The sequence below is a fragment of the Sphaerodactylus townsendi genome, linkage group LG01 (assembly GCF_021028975.2).
Source record: "Sphaerodactylus townsendi isolate TG3544 linkage group LG01, MPM_Stown_v2.3, whole genome shotgun sequence".
NCBI lineage: Eukaryota > Metazoa > Chordata > Lepidosauria > Squamata > Sphaerodactylidae > Sphaerodactylus > Sphaerodactylus townsendi.
Window position 1 is genome coordinate 119,599,768 of NC_059425.1, and position 13,392 is coordinate 119,613,159.

Sequence of the window (13,392 nt, forward strand, 5' to 3'; positions counted from 1 at the left end):
GAAAAGCTCCAAGGGGACCTTTATAAACTAGGTGAGTGGGCTAAGAAATGGCAAATGCAGTTCAATGTAGCAAAATGTAAAGTGATGCACATGGGGCAAAAAATCCAAACTTTACATACATTCTACAAGGGTCAGTTCTATCAGTCACAGACAAGGAAAGGGATTTTGGAGTCTTAGTTGATAGTTCCATAGGAATGTCAAGTCAATGCATGGCAGCTGTGAAAAAGGCAAACTCTATGCTGGGGATTATTAGGAAAGGAATTGATAATAAAACTGCAAAGATTGCCATGCCCTTATATGAAGCAGTGGGGCGACCGGACTTGGAGTACTGTGTTGGTCGCCACATCTCAAAAAGAATATTGAAGAGATAGAAAAAGTGCAGAGAAGGGCAACGAGGATGATTGAGGGATTGGAGCACCTTCCTTATGAGGAGAGGCTGCAGCATTTGGGACTCTTTAATTTGCAGAGGAGACGTCTGAGGGGGGATATGATTGAAGTCCATAAAATTATGCATGGCGTAGAAAATTATGCATGGGCTAGAAAATTTTTTCTCTTTCTCACAATACTAAAACCAGGGGGCATACATTGAAAATGCTGGGGGGAAGAATTAGGAGTAATAAAAGGAAAACATGGTGTTTGGAATATGCTGTCACAGGAGGTGGTGATGGCCACTAACCTGGATAGCTTTAAAAGGGGCTTGGACAGATTTATGGAGAAGTCGATCTATGGCTACCAATCTTGAGCCTCCTTCATTTGTAATTGCAGATGCCTTAGCAGACCAGGTGCTCAGGAGCAGCAGCAGCAGAAGGCCATTGCTTTCACCTCCTGCATGTGAGCTCCCAAAGGCACCTGGTGGGCCACTGCGAGTAGCAGAGTGCTGGACTAGAAGGACTCTGGTATGATCCAGCAGGCTCTTTCTTACGTTCTTATGCTCCTTTACTAGGGAAATGATGTCAGTGGCTCATTTACTATGGAAATGATGTCAGTGGCAGTGAATGTATATGAATTTTTTTATGTAAATGGGGCAATTAAACTGATGTTGACTTATCTTTTGATCATGAATGTTGACTTGTCGAAGGCTTTCACGGCCGGAATCACTTGGGTGCTGGTTGGTTTCCGGGCTGTATGGCCGTGTTCTAGCAGCATTCTCTCCTGACGTTTCGCCTGCATCTGTGGCTGGCATCTTCAGAGGATCTCTGAAGATGCCAGCCACAGATGCAGGTGAAACGTCAGGAGAGAATGCTGCTAGAACACGGCCATACAGCCCGGAAACCACACAGCACCCAAATGAATGTTGACTGATTGTATAAAAACCAATCATACTCCATTCTGCCTCAAAAATATTAAATGGGAGTCTTAAGGCATTATGTTTAAAAGGGAGTTAGGTGTGATGATGGAACCTACTCCTAATCCAACCCAGTATGAGTAGCTGAGCCCAAGAAAATATGTGAGATCAGTGGGATTTAGCAGACTTCCCAACCCAGCTGCTGCACCACAGGCTGATTACACACAGTGAGGTTCCTACGACTTCAAAGAGAATTGGCTAGGGAATCTTTGTTTCAGGGCATGTTCAGTATTATTACCCACTAGCCTGTTTGCAGCGGGACAGACATTACCCATCAGCTGGATTTTTGCTTGCATCCGGGAAGGGTGATGTTTTGAGGGTTCTCTATCACCCATGTGTGCTTTAATTTTTAACATTTTACTGGTCAATGATCAGCTGCAGCGATTCAGGAAGGGGGGGGCTCTCCCATGAAAGGTCTAAGGTGGGACATTTGTTGTTTTATTTGACTTGTACACCCCTCTGAGCCCTTTGGGGGAGAGCGGTCTAGTAAATCGAATGAATGAATGAGTAAAAAAATCTGAATCTAATTTTTAACATAATCTTTAATTTTTATCTTTAATGTTACAATAGATTGATATATCAGTCTCTTGATAAATTGATATATCGACATACAAAAGTTGAACTATTAAAGCCCTGAAAAATCTTGAATATGGCATCTGTACACTGATTGTCTTTTATGGTTGGAAGTGGGGAGACCTGCAAAACCACAAAACGACAATGCAAACTGCCACTTGCTAGGCTCCCCAAGTCCACAATTGTCCATTTCTAATGAACTGCAAACCCAGGTGTCAAGACCAACAGGCTTTTCCCGGTGTGGTCTGGAATCACTGATTGCTTGTGTATAAAAGTACGAGGCTAGAGATGTTCCAGTTTGCTGATCAAATGCAGGAGCAAATTGGGTGTTTGGACTGATTGACTAGTACTTTTAGTAACTCTTAGTAACACTTTTAGTACTCATTACTTTTAGTAACATTATTTTTGTTAGTATTATTATTGTTAGCATCAATTTATTGATCTATCAATATGAATATTTAATTTTTTGAAATCTAAAAATCTAAAGTTATGCAGGAGTAGGGAGGCCATGGGCAATAGAAGTGATACAGCAAGACAAGAAGTGGGAAATAGTTGGAAACAGGGAGGAGGGTGAGGGGGAAGCATTCAAAGCAGTGGAAGGGAGTGGGAGGGGGTAAGACTAGGAGGGCTGATTGCAGGCAGAGGGAAGAGGTTGGGGGCAAAGTTGCACCCACTGGCAAATCTATCCTGCTCTTGCTGTAAGTGGATTTGCCTGCTGCAGAGAAAGTGGAAAGTGAAAGCAGGGCTAGAGGAAATACATCAATACAAGAAATCTTGCTGCGATGGATATTCACCTTCACAACGCAGCAAATACCTTGTGCACAGATCCTGTTCTGTTTTTTTTTTGGGGGGGGGGGTTTGCCTCTTTACCAGGGACTGCTTTTTCTTCCCTTCAGGCACAACACCCTTTGTGATTACTGCATGTCATCTGACCTAGAAAAGACTATCACAGCATTCCATTGTTCTGCATGGAGTGGTTAAGTTGCAGCTTGGGCTCTTAAAAATCTTGAATAGCATTCCTCTTTTGGTTTCAGAGAAGTAGAAACAACTGCATACAACAATTCCTTTTATTACACATTTAGTTTGTAAAATGCAAAGGGAGGCAAGTTTTTGAATTATACAGATCTGTTCTTCATACACAGATACACAGATTTAAGACCAAAATACATCAAAAGATCCTATACAAAAAAGACTTCAGTTTAAAATATATCAATCCAAAACATATTTAAAATTAAACATTTTCAGATATTTATAATTTAAAAGAAGTAAAATAATTGTTGAACCCATTTCTTCAGTTCAGGTCTAAACCTTTCCCAATATTATATAACTATAAACTTCTGCACAGAACTTAGCAACTTTACTCTCAGAACACAATAAATAAAGTGATGCTTCAAACCTAGTATAATGTTTGTTTGTTTGTTTATTTATTTATTATATTTGTATACCGCCCTCCCCAAAGGCTCAGGGCGGTGTCCATCAATAGTAAAAACAGCTCAAAACATCGTATATAATTTATATAAATACATAAAATAACAAGACTTCCGATTGCTTCAGCCCCTCCCTCCCCCCTTTATATACCCACGGGTAGCCAGCTGTTCTTATGGCGGAGTTGACATCATCCCGGCTGGCCAAATGCCTGGCGGAACAGGTCCGTTTTACAGGCCCTGCGGAAACTTTGTAAGTCCCGCAGGGCCCTGATCTCACTTGGAAGCCTGTTCCACCAGGTAGGGGCCAGAGCCATAAAGGCCCTAGCCCTTGTAGAGGCCAGCCGGATCGCCTTGGGGTCAGGGATCACCAGTAGGTTCGCCTCCAATGAGCGGAGGGGCCTAGAAGGGAGATATAGGGAGAGACAGTCCCTCAAGTAAGCAGGGCCAAGGCCGCGAATGGCTTTGAAGGTCAATACCAAAACTTTAAACATGACCCGGTACTCGATAGGCAGCCAGTGCAGTTGGTATAGGACCGGCGTAATCCGGTCCCTAGCTGTTGCCCCAGAGAGGAACCTGGCTGCCGCATTCTGCACGAGTTTCAATTTCCGGATCATGGCTAAAGGTAAGCCCGCGTAGAGCGAATTATAGTAGTCCAATCTAGAGGTGACCGTGGCACAGATCACTTAATGTTGACCACATTAAGCATATTCTATTACCAAACAAAAAATAGAGGCAGCAAACACTGTTAAATTTATTAGAGATGCATAAACCAAATTAAAAGACTCATACTGAAAACACTTTACAAAAATAACTATCAGAAGTAAGGCATTTATGTCTCTTCAGTACCCTTTGAATCTTACAGCCTTCCCTGGGTACATGAAAGTTGTAACAAATGAAGGAGTTAGTCACAGATACAGCCAACAGAAATTGTACTGAATGTCAATTGTCCCACTGCAATCATGGGATGTGCTGCAAAATATATCAGTTAACTCAAATAACATCTTATATTTGTGAATGTGAGCAAGTATCTGGAGATAGGCAGATCTGTATGCAGGACAAAAATATATTTTGTAAATCTGTCATTATCTACTATGTTATCCAGATTAACTGCCAGCTACAGGGAGTCATAGGACATAGAAGCAGTTTAAAAGTTCCACCCTGCCCCTTGGAAACCCTTTCAGGATTTTTCTCTTGATTTGTTTCAGATTTCTCCTGATTTCTTTCTGTACCCAACATTCAGCTGCTCTCAATACTTGGTCCTTTCTGAACAGAGGTGTAGCTTACTAAAATAGCTCTTGGGGTTCACTGTTGGCACTGCACTCCCCCAGCTGTGTCCAGTGGGGGTCAGCTGGTCTTGCCCCCAAAATCCAAGTGGAGTCTGAGTGCGGTGCCACCAACCCCGCCCCAATCTCCATGTGGAATTCGGAGTGGCACAGCCCATTTGATGCTGACCTCAGCTGGCCGGGTCGGGCTTTAAACTGTAGGCTGAGAGATGAGGCCAGCAGCAAACTGAGCATTGGGGGCTGACCAGCTTTAGTTTTATGCTGTAGGCACCAACCCCGAAGTTCCACTTCTGGTCATGTGGTTAAAAACTGGACCTGGGTGAGCTGAGGCCAGCAGCAAATGGGCTGTGCCACTACCAAACTCAACAACAACAACAACCTTTATTAAGCATTAAAAATAGGCTCTAGAACGTTACCAGACATTTATGAAGTACAAGTCAAGAGTACATTCAAAACACAGACAGAAAGATTGTATATAGCAGTATACATTACTTAGAAAATTTTGTCACTTGCAAAAGAAATTTTGCTACTTTGTTTAACAGAAGCTCCACAACAGAACTGTCAGAATCTCTTTCAGATTTGTCTAGGGCCAGCCTTGGGGAGAAATTCCTAATGCCCACATATCTTGGACAGTCAAGAATAATGTGAGCAAGAGTCTCCACTTGGTTTTTACAGTGTGGACAAGCCCGATCCTGGAGAGAGATGGATAAGTAACAGACCTTTGTAATGGCCGATGGGAAAGTATTGGATCTGGCCCTTGTGATAATCCATCTCTGTTGGGGTTCAGTTAATAATTCAAGATATTTGGCTATGTGCCCCTGTTCCGGTATTATTCCGACAGAGAGGGGTGAGCATGATTGATTTGCCTGCCCCAACAGGATATAGTATTCCTGTTCTAAAAGTCGGCTTTTTAAGGTTTGGAAAATCTCTCTGGGTGACAGCATACAGAGATCTTCAAGTAATAAATCTATTGAGTAAATTTTTGATTTGAGAAGTTGATACCATTTGGAGGCAAATAGGTCTCCCAAACTCCATGTGGAAAGCAAAATGGGACAAACCAGCTAGCTACTTGAACTCTATGTGGAGTTTGGGGGCAGAGACAGCCAGGCTGGCATCCCACCTGAGCTCCACATGGAGATTGGGAATGGGGCCAGCTGGCCAAAGCTTAACTGGGCCCCTGCCACAAATTCCTTGGGGATTGGGCATAGTTTTGAAGAGGGGGTTGAAATACACCCCCAGGAGGTGGCTCATGGGGCTCTAGCCCCCTCATTCCCCCTCACTATGCCAGTGTTTCTGAGACAATTTCCATTCTCATAAAGTTGTTTTTTCAGGGGGGTTTTCCCCACTCCCTTTTCCTTTCAGTTGATTTGATAAGCAGTGTTTCTGGGGAATCTCCCAAGTACATACAAGTATGGGTGAACTTGCAGTGCCTTATGTGGCTTTCATTATGCGCATCAGGGCAACCAGTTTAGCTATAGTGAAGCTCTTCTATATCTGCCCTTTAATCTTACAAAGGAAAGATCAACCTGCTGATTAATCTTACACCAGATTCTAAAAACTTGGTAGATATTGCCTTCTTTTTTTCATTCATAGACATTTCTTTATAGATTGCAATAAATAAATCCCTACGTGTGCTGAGATCATACCTTTAGACTAACACTGTACTGTCAACTATTTGCAAAGCTTCAAACATTAAACATGTGCAGAATAGTCATTGCCAATTATACAGTATGCAGTGCAAATTCCTTCTTAACTCCTGCAGGAATTTTTTCTTGTCCAGAGGCATGAAGTTTAATTAACCTTATCACCAATTTACATTTACCAGCTACAATGTTATTAATGGTCATAAAATTATCCAGATACAGTACTTAACTCCTTGAACTTCCAAAGTAGTGAATTCCCATAGGATCTATTATTTAATATTGCTAATGGTGAAAAGGATTCATTTTTGTTGTTATTGACAACAAGCTGTAACAGTTTTATTTACTAGTGAATTTCATTTTGATAGTACAAAAAGTAATTCAAAAAGTAATATCTAATAAGCATCAGTGATGACTTCCTCCAACCTTCCTCAGGTTATTATCCCAAAGATGCTCCAAAGATCCATCAAGTTTGTTTTTCAGAAACAAAAGAAGGTATTGATTACTATCCCTTATCTACATCTTCTTAAATCTGAAAAACCACTCAAGAGGCTCCTCCAACACCTACTACCAATTTTAGCAGCATTTAGGGTATAGCACTGCCCTCCCTGTACACACACAGAAGTACTTGTCACCAGTGGCATAATGCCAGCGGGACACAGTGTGTGTGACACCCTGGGCGGAGCAGCGGCAGGGGCATGGCCGGGGCTTTCCAGGAGCATTCCAGGGTGGGGCAAGCAGTGCCGCAGCAGGGGTGCAGGCGGGCGCATGCCCTGGGTGCAGTTTCTTCTTGCTTCTCCCTTGCTTGCCATGCATGTAGCAGGATCTTTACATCTTAGCTGCCATATTGTTAAGTTGTGTCCATTAAAGTTTTATATGTGCCCTTCAAAATGTAACGTGTATGTAACAGGTATATTTCCAGTTATATCATATACATGCACATTATAGAGATCAGGATTGGCTGTGGCTCCTTTTTGCTGATACAAAGAATGCCAAATCTATTCTTGCTTTAGGTAATAACATATTGTGTTAAAAGGCGTATGCCATTAGTAAAGTATTAGTGGAGACAGAGCTTGGAATTGTCCTTAATGATAAAGAGTAGCTTCTATTTCTGTTCTCTTTCATTCATATTTTAATTTAATGTACTCGTCAAATGTGTATCATATGCACATGAAATATAAGCCTTTGAATTGGCAATGGTTTCCTGTTGAATGTACTGGTGCAGTGAGGCACCTGTTTGCTAATTGTGCTTAATATGAAGAAATCCTAATAGTATTGTGCATATCACACCTTTGGTACAACAAAGTCAGTGATTTCATTGTGTATTTGATTTCAAATTCTTAGCTTACAAGAGGCAACAGATTTATTTTTGTCTGTTCTGGGATATAAGCTTGTGCAGCCTTTTCTAAATTATTTTTATCTTTTTTTAATGATTAGGCAACACAGGGCTTCCTTTAAGTTCAACTGCATCTTAAGTAGCAAAAAGAAAAATAGCAACAGCAGCAAATTCAAATAAATTGCCATATAAGATTCCAGCAGTAGATATATGAAAATTATCAAATGTTCAGAAACAGCTTGGATTTACAGACTTTGCCAGAAAGTTTATTTTGTTAAGCTGTTAAGCATTCCTTGTCATCATTATTGATCTTGTACACCACCTGATTATGAAACAGATCTATAAGAATAAACAGAAACAACAAAGAAGCCATTTACATTTTCTGCATCAAGAATGTTTATAGCAGTTTACCCTATAAATTATGAAGTGAAGATGCAGATTTGTCAATATTAAATAGGCTTGGGAAAATGTACACCTGGAAACCCTGACTGGTCAGTTATTTTGAGCATGTTACCTGTTTGATTATAAACAGACTTCATATTAATGTTTTCACACTGCATGTTAATGATTTACACATTATACTGTGTTCTAATTAATGCCTGAAATATAGTAACATCCATGAATGAATGCAGAAATCCCAGCTGAATTTTGTGAGAGCCTGACATTAGATGTAAATGCCCCCATTTTTCAGGCATACCCATAAATGTTAATAATCGTTAACATTTGCTGACTGTTAACATTCACTGATGAATCTCTAACTTTTTGGACACTGACAACATCTATCAACAGCCACATGATGTTGAGATTCACTATATTTCACTTATGTAAGCAGCAGATAGGAGTTGTTGGGAAAAATGTGACTTGATTCCAAATGGCCCAGATCTCTGAGCAGAGAAGAATTTAACTTAATAGGCAGATAGGATCATAGAGTTGGAAGAGACCACAAGGGCTATCAAGTCCAACTCCCTGCCATGCAGAAATACATAGTCATAGCATTCCTGACAGATGGCCATCCAGCCTCTGTTTAAAAACCTTCGAAGTGTTGAATCCATATTAGAACAGGCATTTCCCCACATTCTCATTTTCCTTATGTTCTTGTTTCCTGGGTGAATGGGGGATGCAAGTTCTGCATGTGTTTTCCTCCCTTTAGTGGTTCATTCATCAACACACAGGTTTGTGTGCAGCATATCTCCTTGACGATTTAAGCTGCAGGTTTATATGGTGAACATAAATATGTGTGATATTGAATCAACCACTTAAGAGAGCCAAACATGCAAAACAGGAACCCCGCCAATGGGAATTTACTAGGGAGGAAAATGGGAATGCAGAAAAGCCCTGGTTGTCTGATTGTTTTATTGGAAGTACAAATGTGGATTAGTATAAGATTTGGGGGAGTTGATAATGGAGTGTTTTCAGTACTCACATATGGGCACACAACCATTTTACTGTTGATTCACTTCTTACCAGAAAAAGCCCATATCCTACTAGGGTTGTATGAATTATCTCTTATGCATCTGTACTAGTATTATTCCTCATTTTTTCAATATCTGTTTTTATCATTACAGACTGCAGCCCATTTGCCCTATTGATGGTCGGTTTGGACTCCATGGCCAAGACGAAATTCCACTTCGAGCTCTACAGTTTAAACGTGGCTTGCTACATGAGTTTCGGAAGGGCAATGCCAGCAAGGAACAAATTCGACTTCACAGTTTGGTTCAACAGATCCCAAAGGCCATAATAATTGGGGTGAGGAAAGGAGGCACACGAGCTCTATTGGAAATGCTGAATCTCCACCCAGCAGTGGTCAAAGCTTCTCAAGAAATCCACTTCTTTGATAATGATGAGAATTATGCCAAGGGCATTGAATGGTACAGGAAAAAAATGCCATTTTCTTACCCTCATCAAATAACAATTGAGAAAAGTCCTGCATACTTTATCACGGAGGAGGTACCTGAAAGGATATATAAAATGAACTCATCCATCAAATTACTGATCATTGTCAGGGAACCCACAACAAGAGCTATTTCTGATTACACTCAGGTGCTGGAGGGGAAGGAACGAAAGAATAAAACCTATTACAAATTTGAGAAGCTGGCAATTGATTCTAATACCTGTGAAGTCAACACTAAATACAAGGCTGTAAGAACCAGCATCTACACAAAACATCTGGAGAGATGGTTAAAATATTTTCCCATTGAGCAGTTTCATATTGTTGATGGTGATCGTCTCATTACAGAACCATTGCCAGAACTCCAGCTGGTAGAGAAGTTCTTAAATCTTCCTCCAAGGATAAGTCAATATAATTTATATTTCAATGCCACCAGAGGATTTTACTGCTTGCGATTTAACATTGTCTTTAACAAGTGCCTGGCAGGAAGCAAGGGACGCATCCATCCAGAGGTGGATTCCTCTGTAATTACCAAATTGCGCAAGTTCTTTCACCCTTTTAATCAGAAATTTTACCAGATCACAGGGAGGACCTTTAACTGGCCCTAAAGTAAATTTCATACAACACTGTGTGTTGCACCCAGATATGCAACCGTGTCTCTACTAGAGTAAAAATATGCACTTTTCATACACACAGCTTTCAAAGTACCCCTTTTCATGCAATCTTGTACATATGCAGTATGTGACCAAATATATGATGGGATCAATTTTTCTGCAGAGCAGTAAATAACATGACATTTACTCTGTGCATAATTGCATCATTTTTGCTATACAATTAAATAAAATATGTCATTTAAAAAAACCAACTCAGCTATCCAGTTCAAAGGGTCAGTACTCTGCTCTGTAAAATGTTGCTACCAAACATATTTAGAGAGAAGTCAGACTATCAGTTTATAATTAACTGCAAAAATTGTATTAGGCTATTATGGATGCACATTGCTAGAAGAATATTGACCCTTTACTCTATTAAATCTACACTTCAGACTTGTATTGGTTGTTCCTTCTTTCCAGGAAATGTTTGGAACTGGATTCGGAATTTTGAGCACTGTCATCATCCTAGGATTCTTTGGGGGAACATGATGACCACTAAAATGTGATAAAGCCAGTGTAAGTTGGCAATGTAGATTCATCCTAAGTGTGATGCTGAGTTGTTCTACTGGAATTCTTTTCCTATTTTTTGAAAAGAAATTCTCTCATGCAATCGACGTTGTTTCAAATTTCCTGTGGTGAGTTTGCACTATTGTTTTTATTGTATGGATCATCTTGGCACTTGTAGCATGTCAATCATATGTCAAAAATAAAGCTTTTTTTTCTTTCTATGCTTGTATGTTGACAAAGAGAAACCTACTGTATATAATGTACATTGTTTGTAAATACTGGTTTCACACTAAGTAATTCTATTTTGTAAGCTGAATATGACTATTTAATTTATTGTGAAAATTAAATTTATTGTGGTATTTAAAAATGGAATGGATTAAAATTGCTATATGCACTGTTGGTTTGTTCTTTTTCTTTGCTAAATGTTCTTGTAGTCATCAACAGGGTGGAATTTGGGTTTTCCTAGAAATTGACTTTTTTCAGACCCATATGTAATACCAGCAAATTCAGACAGAAGATCAGCAGCCCAATCCAGATGGGGGAGGGGGGGAACCTACTGACCTCAGGAAGCAATGAAGAGCCACACTAATACATTTGCCCCCTCTGCCAACATAAGGTGCATCCCTACTGGCAAAGATAACAAACTGATTGGCATCCGGCCACCTCCCAGCTCTGTGGCAGGCAAATTTGGAAATTGGAGCCACTGGGGAGCTTTGCTGCTATCTGAATTAATGCCAACATGGCATTAGTTGGTTTTCACCAGTATTCCAGCCCAGGAACACCATCCTCCAGGTCCACAGATTTACAAAAGTACAGCGTAATCCTGTTTCACATATAGGACAATTCAGGTGGCAGGAATGTTTTCAAAAACCCTCCTTTCCACACCACCCGAAGCCTCTGTGGAGGCGGCATGGTGCCGCCTTTGTGGTGCCATCCCGGGCCACCTTTGTGCCCCTCTCCAGTTTGGATTGCAGTATTAGTGAATGGTTATTGTAGTAAGAGTTGTACACATGATGTACTGCACGGTACGTAAGTACATTGCAACGACCATATAGTTATCCCAGTCTGGGAGAGAAGGCACTCTTGAAAATACAGAAGATTATTGCCAGCCACTTAAAGAAGGAACAAATCAGACCCATTTAGATAACTGATTTCAGTGGGAAATGGTCTGCATCTTGAACCACATTTTTCTGGATATAAGCTTTACTGAAATTATTGGAGCTTGCTTCTGCATAATGTCTGTCATCCTGCAGAAGCCAATAATGTGCACATCTAAGTGTAATATTTTTTCTGTGGGACAGGTAAGGTCTTATGCACTTCTAGAGTAATCCTTTCCATAGCCAGAAGAAGTTTTGGGGGGTTTTTTGGCACAATGTATGCAAACAATCCACTTATGACTAAGGTTCTTTTCTGACTTCTGTGACTTCAATCAGCTGCTTTCTGACATTTAGAGAAGTAAAAAAACTGTCTTGCTGTGTAAGACATACAGTAAGGAAAACACTCAGAAGTGTTTGAAGCTTCTCTGGATTGTGGTCAATAAGATTCTGATGTTAAAAGGCTTAAATATAAGTTACAGGCAATGTAATTGGCTTGTGAATCACATCTTATTATGTATGTTTGTATAAGACAGATATATACATATATACACACACACATATACATACATACATACATACATACATACATACATACATACATACATACATATACATATACATATACATATACATATACATATACATATATATATATATATATATATATACATATATACATATATACATATATATACACACACACACACACACACACACACACACACACACACACACGTGTGTGTGTGTGTGAGTGTGTGTGTGTGTGTGTATACACACACACACACACACATGTATAGATATAGATATAGAATACTTGTATGATGGACAGAGAGATGAGTGATAAAAATGGTAATACAAGACCCTATCTCTAAACAATCTGCAACAGATAAAAAGGTAAAGGTAGATGAGTTAATTAAAAGAAGCTCAACATCTAGAAAGCTGGTATAAAACACATCTCAAAGAACATTGTTGGTTTTCAAGTTATGGTTCTAGACAGTAATTCTGTTACTGCTGCCCATGAGGGGAAGAAATCAGCCTGAAAGATGACTACAAGCATGAACTATGCAGAAATGTCCTATGCAGAAATGCCCACCAAAATGCACATCATCAGATAGCTAGTCAGAATTTTACAATTGAAGATGACAGTGTTTGAAAAACAAAACAATACAATTCAGTCCTTTTTTGAATTTCACTCATTACTGCTTTCAAACCTGTTAATCACAAAGTAGTTACTACAACTATATAAAAGGGTTCATCCCAGACTTGTGTTTCACTCATATGTAAAAAACAATTACAGTGTATTCAAGATATTACAAATGGGAGTAATAAATAGAAATGTGTATAAACTGATGGCATTTTGAAAGACACCCTAATCACTGATACTAGTTTCTTTAATATTGGAATCCAAGCTGGAAAAATCAATATGATCTTGGTTTCATTGGGAAATAACTCTAGATATAATTCCTCTCCCACACTAAGAAAAGATGCAGGCCTGGGCCTGGGAGGGAGTTGTTTTTCTTTTTCTTTCTTATAAAAGTGGAGCTCATAGACAATGTGTTCCCTTTGTTTTCTTGAACTTTACTTTGCTGCACTACATTTCTTTCATCATTTTTCTCCTACCACAGGTGAATTCTCATTATTGGAGC

General features: G+C 39.8%; 1 protein-coding gene across 2 annotated transcripts in view; it reads left to right on the plus strand.

The window, feature by feature from the left end:
- Positions 1-11,046, plus strand: part of HS3ST5 (heparan sulfate-glucosamine 3-sulfotransferase 5) — a 204,263-nt gene extending 193,217 nt beyond the window's left edge. For both annotated transcript variants that reach the window (XM_048492490.1, XM_048492497.1), the window contains exon 4: positions 9,170-11,046. In XM_048492490.1, coding sequence (XP_048348447.1) covers positions 9,170-10,100 — 931 coding nt within the window. In that variant the 3' untranslated portion in view covers positions 10,101-11,046. The remainder of the gene's footprint in view (positions 1-9,169) is intronic.
- Positions 11,047-13,392: the final 2,346 nt, after the last annotated feature.